Source organism: Zea mays, chromosome 8 (genome assembly GCF_902167145.1).
Source record: "Zea mays cultivar B73 chromosome 8, Zm-B73-REFERENCE-NAM-5.0, whole genome shotgun sequence".
Classification (NCBI taxonomy): domain Eukaryota; kingdom Viridiplantae; phylum Streptophyta; class Magnoliopsida; order Poales; family Poaceae; genus Zea; species Zea mays.
The window spans coordinates 1,332,655-1,345,984 of record NC_050103.1 but is presented as its reverse complement, the minus strand read 5'-3'; the positions used below and the strand labels follow the sequence as shown (position 1 = coordinate 1,345,984).

Here is a 13,330-nt window from a genome sequence, read left to right as displayed (position 1 = left end):
TCTTGCGCGAGGTTATAATTTCGTTCATTCTTCCGTACGCTATTTTGGCGACGAAATCATGTGTACTTTAGCAGATATGGTTTCGGCTAGCTTCATTCAAATTACGCAGAACAAAGTGTCAGTACCAAAATCGGTTATTTCGGTCTGTTGTTTCTCGCCGGATCCAAATCTTCGGATATAAACAATTATTAAATAATTCGGTTCCCACTCGTCAACTGAGACAGCTCGTCCGAGAAATTTTAATTGCGCTCCAATTCACTGATAAATTATCCGTGGCTGTGAAACCTGGTGTTCAGTCGCGGATGAAATTATTGATTTCAAATCAAATGAAACACAATCCTAAATACTGTTCTAATTTGTTCCGATGACGTCTCGCTCCGATCTAAAAATCTTGGCTCAAAATATCTGTGATTCTTAAAAAAAAGAATGAAAATCCAAAAAGAAAAAAATATGTCGCCGCTTTTCTCCTCCTCCGATTTTTTTCCTGGCCCCTGGCCTTATCTGCCGCCGCCCCCTCCCCTGGATTTATCCCCAGCCGCACTTCTCTCTCTCTCCCTCAAATTCCCTGCGTGCGGTACTCCTCCAGCTCGCCGAGCGGCTCCTCCCACGGCGTCGTTCTGCGTCCTTGGTTCTCCTCGTCGGCGTACCTCCCTGAGCGCTCCCTCCTCCCTTGTTTCCCTGGCGCATGGACTTCTCTTTACCCCAGTTCCTTGCCATGGCGCACCCGAAGCTTCCTTCTGCTTCCTACCCGGCGTCCAGCCCAGCTGAAGCTCCCCTGCCGCGCCTGGCTTGCCGCGATGCTCCTTGGCGCTCTCCTGTCTGCTCGCGACGCACGCCCAGCGCCTCGTCAAGCTTCTCCATGTCGGCGTCCCTGCTTCCGTACTGGCCGGCGAGTGGTCTCGAGCTCTCATGGCGCTCGGACTTCTGCTCGGGTTCAGGCTCACTGCGCGTGAGCCTCTGCGCGCCCTGTCTCTCTCCCTTCGCGTGCGCTGCTCCCTGTTGGCCTGCGCAGTTTCTCGGTTGCCACGCCGGATTTCTTCCTCGGTGCCCAGCTCGGATTTTCCTATCCCTCCATGGCCGGTCGATCCTACCCATTTCCCTGGCCCCGCGCGATCCTCTGCCCCCTGCGCGCAGCCGGTTTCTCTGTTCGCCGTGGAGCCCTGCGGGCCCAGCCGTTGAAGCTTCCAGCCCAGCCGTGCTCGGCTTCCCTGCTCCAGCTCGATCCTCCCATGGCGAGCTCACGGGGATGCCCCTTCCCCTACCGGCGTTTAGCCCCAACTGGATCTCCCTGCGCGCGCTGCTGCTTTGCTGCTCGGCGCTCTCCGCTCGGATTTAGCCCAGCCGCTCCCTGCTCGGTTCCGTCTGTCGCGTCGTCACCTTGCTGCTCGCCCGTCCGCGTGCCCCTTCGTCCATGGTCGCCGTCCGCAGTCGATCCCCTCACGCAGGCCACGAGCTCTCTATTCGCCGTGGTCGAGCCGTTCTCAGTTGCTCGCCGTCAAAGCTCCGCTGTTGGCTGCGTCTGTAGTCATTAAACGTGTCTGTTGCCGTGAACTCGCCCCTGGTACCCACTCTGTCTCTGGTCCGCGCTTCCTTCAGCTCGGCCAGGCGGGGCATCGTTCCGTGCTGCGCTCGCCCAAGTCGCCGCCGTCAAATCGTCGGAGTCGCTCGACTCGTCAATCGCATCTCAGCCGATTGCCAATTTTTTATTCGCCATGGTACAACACAGCTGTTAGATCCGATCTTCAAACCGTCATGGCATTTGTCGACCTCTGGTCCTAGCCCGATCCATCCGTGCACTCACTCCTTGTCCATCGGGCTTCACGCGTGCTCGTGTTTGTCGTCGAGCTGTTGAACCCGTCCTCCTTGCTCGTAACTTCATCGTCGCTAGAATCCTCACTAGATTCGTGTCCTCGCCAGCTCGTTCCATATTCAATCTCGTCGTTGTTCCGCGCGTCAGCAAGAAATCCCAAGAATCGGGTGAAGACGAAGCTAGCAGCATGGTATTCACCAAGTGCGTGATAGGAAGCTCGAGCCAGGATTTATCAGCATTCGTACGAGAATTGGGTCGCGTTTGATGCTGGTGAGCCGATTTATAATTTTTGTAAGTTTATCTGATGATCGGATTAACTAGAATTATTAGTCGTAATAATCCTCGTATTTAGCGCAGGCGCGTTGTGGTAGTGTTAAAAATAAGTGAAGTACGATTGGTTTAGTAATATGAAAGGTAGATTAATTTAGGGATATCTAAGCGAGGTGACGACGTAAAGGATAGATTTAGTATTTCATATAACCATCTGATGAATTTTGTCATTGTCAATTGCACTAAATAAATAATATAAAAGAAATGTTTGATTAATTGTTGACATGTAAAATATGTGAGGAGTGAAATAAAATTAAAATAGTTCTTTATGAGCCATGTAGTATAATTTATAAAACGAGGGATAAGGTTAGCATTTAATCAATTAGCTGGTGAGTTGTGTAGGCTAATTGTATTTAATGTGTATAGTTTGTTGTTCATGATGTTTGCGATAGGTTCGAGAATCGTAACTATTGTACTTAGTCATACGTCGATAACTAGTGTTTCCGTATGAAACGGTACAACGCCTCTTCACTAGGTGTTTAATTCGCTATCGTGTAGCACTATTTAGATTTGTGTTATTCCTGTCTATATACAATCATGTGCATTATGCAAATCATTTAGGTACATTTATAAACCACGTGATGCGGAGAACCAGAACTGAGTCGACCACAAGATGATGTTAAGTGTGGGCTACTCCGCATGATGATGCTGATGGACGAACCTGAAGATGGACAGACGGAGCAAGTATCAGAACAAAAGCTGATCGTCAAGTGATCGACGTCTAACAAACACTAACCTAGTGTTATCCAGGCAAGCCCCGGTGCATGCAACCCCTTCCTTGTGTTTTTAAATAATTTTTGCACACTTTAAGTCTAGTGAAATGTGCATTAGGTTTATAGGAGTTTCTTGGAAACCCTTTGATGCATTGCCTACCTTGATATCCATACCTTTATAGATACTTCTGATGAAGTATCAAAATATTATTTACAAAATTGCTTAGCCTTGCTTAGAGGTAAATCTTGTGGATAGAGGTTGTCCTTTGCGTTAATGCCTAGCTCAGGGTTATCCTGAGGAAGGATGGCTTCTGCCTGTAAGAATATTTTCATTAGGAGCAATGGTGGGATCTTACTGCAAAGTTCCCTGTGATGCTCTTTTCATCCTAAGGAACACAAACAATCCTAAGGATGGAAGTACTTAAATCGGGACTTGGGCTAGGAACAGGTGATATTCTACCCAGGTTGATTAAGGATTATACTGAATGTAGGCTTGCTGATCGAGGACCCTTTAACTGGTCGCATGCCTCGTCATGGGTAAGCTTTGCCTCGGGCAGACTAAAACCAGAATAAGATAACACGCAATGGGAGTGGAGAGATGGCGAGAGTAGCGTGTACCCTCCGTGGCAAGAGGTTGGACGGTGGTGTATCTGTGCTCTCGGTTGGCGTGAACCTGATCTGGTCTTAAGAACCCCGGTGGCGAGTTGACATACGCAAGGGTTAAGTGCTACATATGTCGTGTGATTGGAGATCCTCAGCTAAGTATAATCGATTCGGATCGCCGTAACTTCGCGGACATGAAGACTTGGTCACTGCCCTACAATCTAAGTCATGGATGGAATCATAATGAGCAAAAATCATGTTGTATTGATTAATGTGATGATGAAATTAGACTAGATGCAAACAAGGTCTATTAATACTTAATCTAGCCTTAAAATGTTGAAAGTAAGGACTCATTTTAGTAAGCTTTTATGCAAACTATTAAAGTTGATTCTTGCTAAAAGCCTTTCCTTGATTCCCAAATCTAGCATATCCTTGAGAGTCTTTTCTTTAGTCGGGTAAGTCTTGCTGAGTAATTCCATACTCAGGGTTTTATTCCATGTTGTTTTTCAGGTTATAGTTTTGTGCTGCTGATGATGGTGTTAAGTGTCGGTGGGCTCAGTCTTCTATAAGTCTAAGTACTTCTTCTATACTTCTTATTGAGGATGGTCACTTAAGCTAGCATATATTTCAAACTTATAAACAATTTATAACAATTCAAAGTTATTTCTTTGAATCACTTTTGTAATCACTCCGATCATGTACATTGTAAAACTTGATGTAACATGTAAAATTTGGTAATAAGATTTCCGCTGCAAAATTGTTGGTGTGTGATTTGTGTTTACTTAATCCCATGGTTCTGGTTGTAAGTGGTTTATCCGAGGTCCTTGGGGCACTCGGACAGATCCTATTGAGTTATCTGGTGCACCTGCATAGTAGTCTGAGGTCTTTGAGACAAGGACAGGTGCATGTGGGCCTGATAACTTGGGAGGTTCTGCCACAATGTGTGAGCTCACCCTTGCTGTCTCACACCCCCCATAGGAGAAGAACAGGTGGTTCAGGAGGAGCCACAAGGTGAGGAGTTTGATCTGATCTAGGTGGCGTTTCTCAGTTGACAATGGCGCCAACAACGATCCTTAGTTCGTTTTATATTTATCTTTTATTTTATAATAAGACTTTCGCTATGTAATAAATACTCTGATGTTTTGTGACATTTATCTCTATACGCTCTGTTATTATATATGTTGTCTTCTTGGCGCATGTATGAGATGCACCTGGCTTTGTTCCTTAAAGTCGGGTGTGACAGAAGTGGTATCAAAGAAAATGTTGACTGCAGGACGAGACCTAGATAGAAATGGACAAACCCTTTTCTACTTACCTTACTTTGATTCATTCTATACTCATCTCATCTTGATCTTGTCTCACCTTTTGCTATTCTACTCTGGTAACTCTTATCTTTTCTACTCTAAGACAAATGGATTTCACACCTTGGAATCCTACCACTATGATCTTCTCAAGAGATAGGGAACCTAAGACGAAATTAAAAACTATTTTCTCTATTTTAAAATGTTGTTTGATTGTTCTGATGATAAATGTCTGATTTGCTTCTTTGATTGATTGCAATATTATATATGGACATCTTAGTATGTACCACCATAAGGTAATGAATTAGCTATGGTAGGTAAAATATTAATCTGCTTAGCTAATAAATCTCCCAAAGTAACATGATTCATAATTACCTGCCTTGTCTACTATTCTCTTACCATATGTATCTAACTCAGATGGTCAATACCAGGCGGGGTGGTGGAATTGATTTGCCTCCTAATCGACACGGTGGATATATAGACGACCCCAGCCACAACCAGCAGAGATAAATCCTCCTAATCCTCCACCCGGCGGAGTTGACCCACTGATTGTAGCTCAGATGAGGATGATGCAACAAATGGCGGACACTATGGCAGATATGGGTGCTCAGATGCAGCAAGAATGCCAGGAGATGCGCCAGGAAAGAGAAGAGATACGCCAGGAGTTGCGCCAGGAACGAGAGGAGATACGCCAGGAAAGAAGGGCGCAACAGTAGCTGCAACAGCAATTTCAACAACAACAGCAACAGCAGCAACAACAACAAGTATCACTGCCTCCACCACCACCACTAGTTCCACTCCGAGATAAGCATAGGGAGTTCATGAGTCATAAGCCACCTACATTTGCAACCTCTCCTGATCCACTGGATGTAGATGATTGGCTGAAGTCCGTAGAGAAGATGTTAAACATTGCTCAATGCACTGACCGGGAGAAGGTTTTATATGCTTCTGGACGTCTGATAGGTCCTACTGCTGACTGGTGGGATTCATATACTGATGTCCACGATGCCGCTGATACTATTACTTGGGCAGAGTTCAGTACACAGTTCAAAAATTATCATATACCTGCTGGATTGATGAAGATTAAAAAGAAGGAATTTCTGTCGCTGAAGCAAGGAAGTATGTTAGTCAGCGAGTACCGTGACAAGTTTATCCAGCTATCCAGATATGCTTCAGATGAGGTTGCTGAAGATGAGAGGAAGCAGGAGCACTTTATTGAAGGACTTAATGGACCTCTACAGTATGCTCTGGTAGCACATACATTCCCATCATTTCAGAGGCTGCTTGATAAGGCTCTAGCTATTGAACACAAGCGTGTTCAACTGGGAGATTTGAAGAGGAAAGCTATATCTCAAGGACAAGGAAGCAACAGTGTTCGTCCTCGCTACAGTTCACCCCAGGGCACACTAGTTCGCACTGGCGGAGGCCAGCGCCTAGTTCAGCAATCACCTCAGAGGACTCCACCGCCTCGTCAGGCTACCCCCACTGGCACACCGACGAAGTTTTCAGGGCATAGTGCAGGCACCACTTGTTTCAAGTGTGGGAAGACTGGTCATTATGCAAATGTTTACCCACAAAGGATGGCTACTACCCCAGTTCAGAATAGGCAGCAAACTCCAGGATCTGGCAAGGGATACTCTATTGCCAAGGTTAATCAAGTCAGCGTGGATGCTACTCCGGATGGTGCTGACATCGTACTTGGTATGTTTTACGTTAATGCTATTCCTGCAACTATATTATTTGATTCTAGTGCTACACATTCATTCATGTCTACTCGATATGCCAACACCAATGAGATACCACTGCTAAATATGTGGAAACCAATGATAGTAATTACACCTAAAGGGCCTGTTGAGGCAAACCAAATGACACGTAGATTGACATTAACCATTATGGGTAGAGAATTTGGAGCTACTGCTATAATATTAGAGGCAAGCAATATAGATCTGATCCTTGGTATGTCATGGTTAAGAAAGGCAAAGGCCATTATAGCATGTGGTAGAGGTACCGTAGAACTCACCAGCCCTAAGGGAGAAAGATTTCAAGTTAATATTGCAGTAACCACCTCATTCAAACGTGCAATGTTCTTTATACCTGAGGAGTTTGTTGGTGACAACATGTCACACCCGGGTTTTAGGGGTCCAAAGCCCGGGCGCGAACATAATCACCAGGTGTGCTGGGACCAAGTCTCACACATATGATGAATCATGGCACAGGATCGAATGTCACATCTTTACTATATAACAGGAGTTCTATACAAAATAAATAATTACATTATAAGGAGACAACGGTCCAGCAACCCGAAGTTGACTGGGAGACGACGACCTAGATCTCTCACGAACACATCGCAGCATCCTCCATGCGCCTCATCCTGCGGTACCTGTTCTTGACCTGTGGGGGGTGTGAGACAGCAAGAGTGAGCTCACATACGTTCATAGCTCAACAAGTTGTGGGGAATAATGTGCATGAACTCGCCAAAGGTGGGAGCTCACGTGAAGTGTAAGGCTTACCAAAGAGGATGGTTAGAGCTGAGCATTGCTTTTAAAGTTGGTCAAAATTTTATTAGCAGTTACTTAGTATAAGTAAATACCAACCCAATTAAGTAGAACAAAAGTAACAACATCACCAGCGATGCAATGCATATGACGAATTGAATTTAGTTCCATAAGTTAATCATGTGAGGGTCCGAGCTGCTCATGACCGTGAGCACGACTGATATACCGGTTTTACACTCTGCAGAGGTTGCGCATCTTTACCCACAAGTCATGTTACCCATCTGCCAAGGGATCACGACTTCCCATACACCTCTACCGAGGAGGCGAGGCAGGGTAACACTACGAGGCCTTTACAAAGTTCCACTAGCTTCAGAAAACCTGCTACAGTTTATAGGAAGCTCCAATGCAGGGATCCCTCGCATGATCGCCACCGCAGCAAAATCATCCCAAGGACCTCCCTACACTGACCACTCCCCTACTGCCCTTGCCCCTTTCGGGTAAGGTAGTCTTCCACTAGCTTTCCTAATTAATCAGCCAAGGGCGTCCCATTAAACCCTTGTGGTAGCACTGGTTTCCCGGGTGGTTCTCCATGTTCCAATTAACATAATGATCTTATCATGAACAGTAATAATAAACAGATAATAAAAATGTGATCATGAATAATGTATCATCATACCCAAAACCACATAAAGCATTAGCAAGTACTACCCAGAAATTCAGTGGTGAACAAGGTATAAAGATAATCAAATTAGGGTAACCTGTTGGGTCCCATCAAAATTAACCTATGCAGATCATTATGATTAATTAGAACATGAGTGGATAAAAAGAAGTGATCAAGGGCACAACTTGCCTGGGACTTGAGATTCCAGGTACCAGGATGATCTTCAGGTGATTCGTGACCTCACGCTAGTCGTAGCAATACAAACAAACACGATATAGGCAAAATTAACATTACACCAAACATAAGAACAAACTGCATAATAATAGTCTACGCATTGTAATGAGATCGTGGGTTCGAGAATTGCTAAATTCTGAGCTACGTTTAAGAAGTTATGGTTTTCCGAAGATCCACGTGGTTAAGTATATAATAGACTAAGTGCAACATTTTAACCTATATCTCATGACAAAACAAGGTTACCAGATGATAATAAATATTATTGTGAGGCTAATGCAACTAGAATGGATCAAAACGGAGTTATGGTTATTGAGTTATGAATTTCTGAAATTATTTAGCACCTAGAACAGATTAATTTAATTGAACAATCTTAATTCAAGTTTCATGGTTAAACAAAGGTATTAGGTGGTAAACAATATTAATACAAAATTATTGCAACTGAAATGACTCAATTTGGAGTTAAAATGAATTAACTATGAATTTCACAAGTTTCTAGAATTATTTTTGTATTAAAAATCAATTTCTATAATTAATTTCTTATTTTTATTTTCCCCTGGACTGCGCATCCAATAATGAGTAGCTCGGGGGCAGATCTGCAAAAATCCCCAAGACTCGAGATTCCCACATATGGATGGCGGGTTGAATAGCATGTTTTCCGGGGTCTCTTAAGTATAATGACAACGACGAAGGGGTATGATCAAACCTGAGCTGCACGATCACAAACCGATGGCCCAGATCATAACTTGCCTTATGTGAACTGCGATGCACCGAGCACCATTGATCTCGAGATCCTCGGCCCAGATTCAATCAAGCCGGATTCAATCCCCAACCATCGATCCACACATCAACGGTGGTTATCAGATCCGACCGAACCCTTTCCCCGGCCTAATCCCAGCCGCCCATTCAACATCAACGACCAGAGCAGTTCTTCCTACCCCTGGCGATGCCTAGCTAAGGGTGGGCACATTTTTACCATAAACCGAAAACCGAACCGAACCGTATCGAACCGAAATTTCGGTTTTTTTGGTAGTTCGGTTAGGTTTCGGTTTTTGTATCTAAGAAGTTCGGTTTTCGGTATCGTAATCGGTTTTCACCGTATACCGAATCAAAAAAACCAAATACCAAACTTTATCAATTCTCAAATTTGACTATTCGATTGTGTGAACTAATTGTGTGATACAATTAAATTGTTATTCACTTATTTGTATGTGATGTATGATGTATATCTAAATATTTGTACCTATATAATTTTTACTTTTTAAAATTATATGTAATCTATCATGTAAAATTGTTGTATGTATTGTCTTAATTATAAGTTTGGTATTCGGTTTTTACCGAAAAACCGAAGTAAAAAACCGAAACCGAACTTCTCGGTTTTTCATTTTCTAGAAAACCGAACGGTTTCTAATGTTTGAAAACCGAAGTTTTTCAAAACCGAAAAACCGAACCGAAGTTTAGAAAAAAACCGAATGCCCAGCCCTATGCCTAGCGGCGGCGCCCCGTGCAGCAGCGGTGATGGCACACCGGAGACACGCAACCCGGCATCAATGCCCCAAATGGTCACCCAACTTGTTCAACGCATAGCAGGGAACAAGGCGGTTCACCATAGGGAGGGCACACCGTGAATCACGCGGCATAGCTCCCTGCCCACGGCGCGCGGCGGCTTCCCAAATTCCGGTAAGAAATCGCGGTGACGCCAAGGGTCTTCCCCGTCAACGACGCTACGATGAGCACCCATACGCGCAGGCGATTCTCCCAAGCCCTCTTCCTTGGCCCGAAAGTCGACGTGCTCGCATATCCATTGGTGGGGTATCTCTCTCTCTTTCGGTCTCTCTTCGCTCTCTCCTTCTTCGTTTGCCTCTCTGTTCGAGCTGGTAATTGCGGCGACCAGCACTTATATAGCCCAGAGCTCCAAGATCGCGTGGTAGCACCAGGTCGAGCATCGCGGAGTTTGTTGGGACCAAAATCACGCAGTTTGTTGAGATCCGGCAGCGCTATCGCACAAGCGGAGAGAAGATAGGGAGGGGATGAATATGACCGACGGGTCCCACACCTAAGTGTCACAGGTTTGCAGTGTGGGTGGCTATGAGTCTGCCGGTAGGGCCCACGGCACAGCGGCAGTAGAGGGCGCACGGGGCTGAGGGGAAGTGGGCCACGCGGAAGAGGGAAATAGGAGAGGAATGGGCCGGCAGAGGGGAATGTTGGCCCAGCTACGAGTACAGCCACATTTCTTTTTCTTTTATTTACCTGATTTCATATTTAAATCCTAATTTCAAATCAGGTTTTTAAATTCCAATTTCGAATTAAATGTAAATAGAGTTCAAGCTTAAAACAATTTATGTGCACAGACAAAACTCCAATATGGATTCAAAAGTATATTTTTGTTATTTATTATCCCTTTTAGCAATTGTTCTCATCATACAAGCCATAAAGATTATTTTTAGGAGAAATAAATTCTAATGCGTAACCTTCATTAAAAGGTGATTTTACTTACCCTCCTTAAGAATGTCCCTCAACCATATTAGTAAAAAGAAATCTAATTCATATGAAGGTCTTTCCACTTTCTTTGATTTCTTAATTTATTTATTTTCTATTTGCATAAACTAATGCCATTAGTTAAGTATGAAAGAAGGAAATCAAGAAATCCCTAAAATACCCAATTATTTATTTATTTTATTATTTTTTTTCTTATACCAATTTTGGGCTTTACAAATCCTACCCCCCTTAACAGAAATCTCGTCCTCGAGATTTGTAAGAAAGAGGATATAGGAAGAGTGATTTAAAATTTAGCTTTTAGTATCTAATTAGTTTAAAAATCAAGAGTCTCTTTTTTTCATTAGTGAGTGATTAGGAGAGCATGGGTATATATATGTATGTCCACTTTATTATCTAGGGTAGAAGATGTCTTTAGAGCATAGATAGGTTTGGTTAAAAAAAGGTAGGGTGAGGAAAGACTCTATCCAAGATTGTGGATCTTGATTCCTTTTGAAGATCTGGCTTGAATCTTATCCTTCCTCGATTTGATAAGGTCGATCATCTTCGATCTTCGTTCTTGAAGTCTTTATCCAAATTAGGAACATGTAGTTAGGATAACTTGTAGGTAAGGACAAATGGTTAACACGTTGGTGGCATAAGATAAGTGTATTATGGCAACATCTAGGATGGGATAGATGGTCACCATGAATATGCTGGTAGATTATTTGTTCAGGGGTGAGTTGGTCTGATGTACTAATTTAAGTTAAAATCTGGCTAGGAGGGTCTAATCTATTTTACTAGTATTAACTAGTTCGTTAAGTAACTCACTTTAGATTGGATCATATTAGATTAGATGGGATCTAGATTAGATTGGTATAACTATATTAGACTAGATAATATCTACTTACTTTGGATTAGATCATGGTTGTTATTCTAGAGTGGGATAAATATGCTAATTAGGGAAAGATAAATCCAAAAGGATAAGGTAGAATCCTTTGAGGTCAGTTAGATCTATTAGGGTGACATAAGATCTTTTCAAGATAAGATGAGTATCTTTTAAGATAAGATGGATCTATGAGTGTAAGATAGAATCTTTTAAGATGAGATGGATATTGTTAGGCTAGATACTTTAATGATTGATAATCTAGTTTACCTAGTTATTTTTATAAGCATTTTTTATATGTATATGCAGATGTAATTGTGGACATTACTCCACAACTCATCACACACAATTGAAGATCCAAATCAGACATGTATCATAAGAACAAACATTCAAGCATACAAATATCTACAAAAATAGTTTTGTTTTTGTTCCTAAGAATAGGTCTCCTATTCCTAAAGGTCACTTTAGGCACAGGATTTCAAAGTGTGAAATCCACATTTGTCTTTAGAAGGAAAAAGGTACGAGTAATCAGAGTAAAGCGGAAATAGATGAGAAAAGATTAAGAAAAGTTTAGAAAAGAATCAGAGTAGCAAAGGTAAGTAAGTATTGGTTGTCCAGTTCTATCTAGGTTTCGTCCTACAGTCAACATTCCTCTGATACCACTTCTGTCACACCCGGGTTTTAGGGGTCCAAAGCCCGGGCGCGAACATAATCACCAGGTGTGCTGGGACCAAGTCTCACACATATGATGAATCATGGCATAGGATCGAATGTCACATCTTTACTATATAACATGAGTTCTATACAAAATAAATAATTACATTATAAGGAGACAACGGTCCAGCAACGTGAAGTTGACTGGGAGACGACGACCTAGATCTCTCACGAACACATCGCAACATCCTCCATACGCCTCATCCTGCGGTACCTGTTCTTGACCTGTGGGGGGTGTGAGACAGCAAGTGTGAGCTCACATACGTTCATAGCTCAACAAGTTGTGGGGAATAATGTGCATGAACTCGCCAAAGGTGGGAGCTCACGTGAAGTGTAAGGCTTACCAAAGAGGATGGTTAGAGCTGAGCATTGCTTTTAAAGTTGGTCAAAATTTTATTAGCAGTTACTAAGTATAAGTAAATACCAACCAAATTAAGTAGAACAAAAGTAACAACATCACCTGCGATGCAATGCATATGAAAAATTGAATTTAGTTCCATAAGTTAATCATGTGAGGGTCCGAGCTGCTCATGGCCGTGAGCACGGCTGATATACCAGTTTTACACTCTGCAGAGGTTGCGCATCTTTACCCACAAGTCATGTTACCCATCTGCTAAGGGATCGCGACTTCCCATACACCTCTACCGAGGAGGCGAGGCAGGGTAACACTACGAGGCCTTTACAAAGTTCCACTAGCTTCAGAAAACCCGCTACAGTTTATAGGAAGCTCCAATGCAGGGATCCCTCGCATGATCGCCATCGCAGCAAAATCATCCCAAGGACCTCCCTACACTGACCACTCCCCTACTGCCCTTGCCCCTTTCGGGTAAGGTAGTCTTCCACTAGCTTTCCTAATTAATCAGCCAAAGGCGTCCCATTAAACCCTTGTGGTAGAACTATTTTCCCTGGTGGTTCTCCATGTTCCAATTAACATAATGATCTTATCATGAACAGTAATAATAAACAGATAATAAAAATGTGATCATGAATAATGTATCTTCATACCCAAAACCACATAAAGCACTAGCAAGTACTACCCAGAAATTCAGTGGTTAACAAGGTATAAAGATAATCAAATTAGGGTAACCTGTTGGGTCCCATCAAAATTAAC

The 13,330-nt window shown here is 43.1% G+C and overlaps 1 protein-coding gene across 1 annotated transcript; it reads left to right on the top strand.

Annotated features, from left to right (window-relative positions):
- The first annotated feature begins 536 nt into the window (after positions 1-536).
- LOC100383112 (uncharacterized) lies at positions 537-2,144 on the top strand. Its single transcript, NM_001175780.1, has one exon. It carries the CDS (start codon positions 686-688, stop codon positions 1,334-1,336), a length of 651 nt encoding a protein of 216 aa, NP_001169251.1. The 5' UTR covers positions 537-685; the 3' UTR covers positions 1,337-2,144.
- Positions 2,145-13,330: the final 11,186 nt, after the last annotated feature.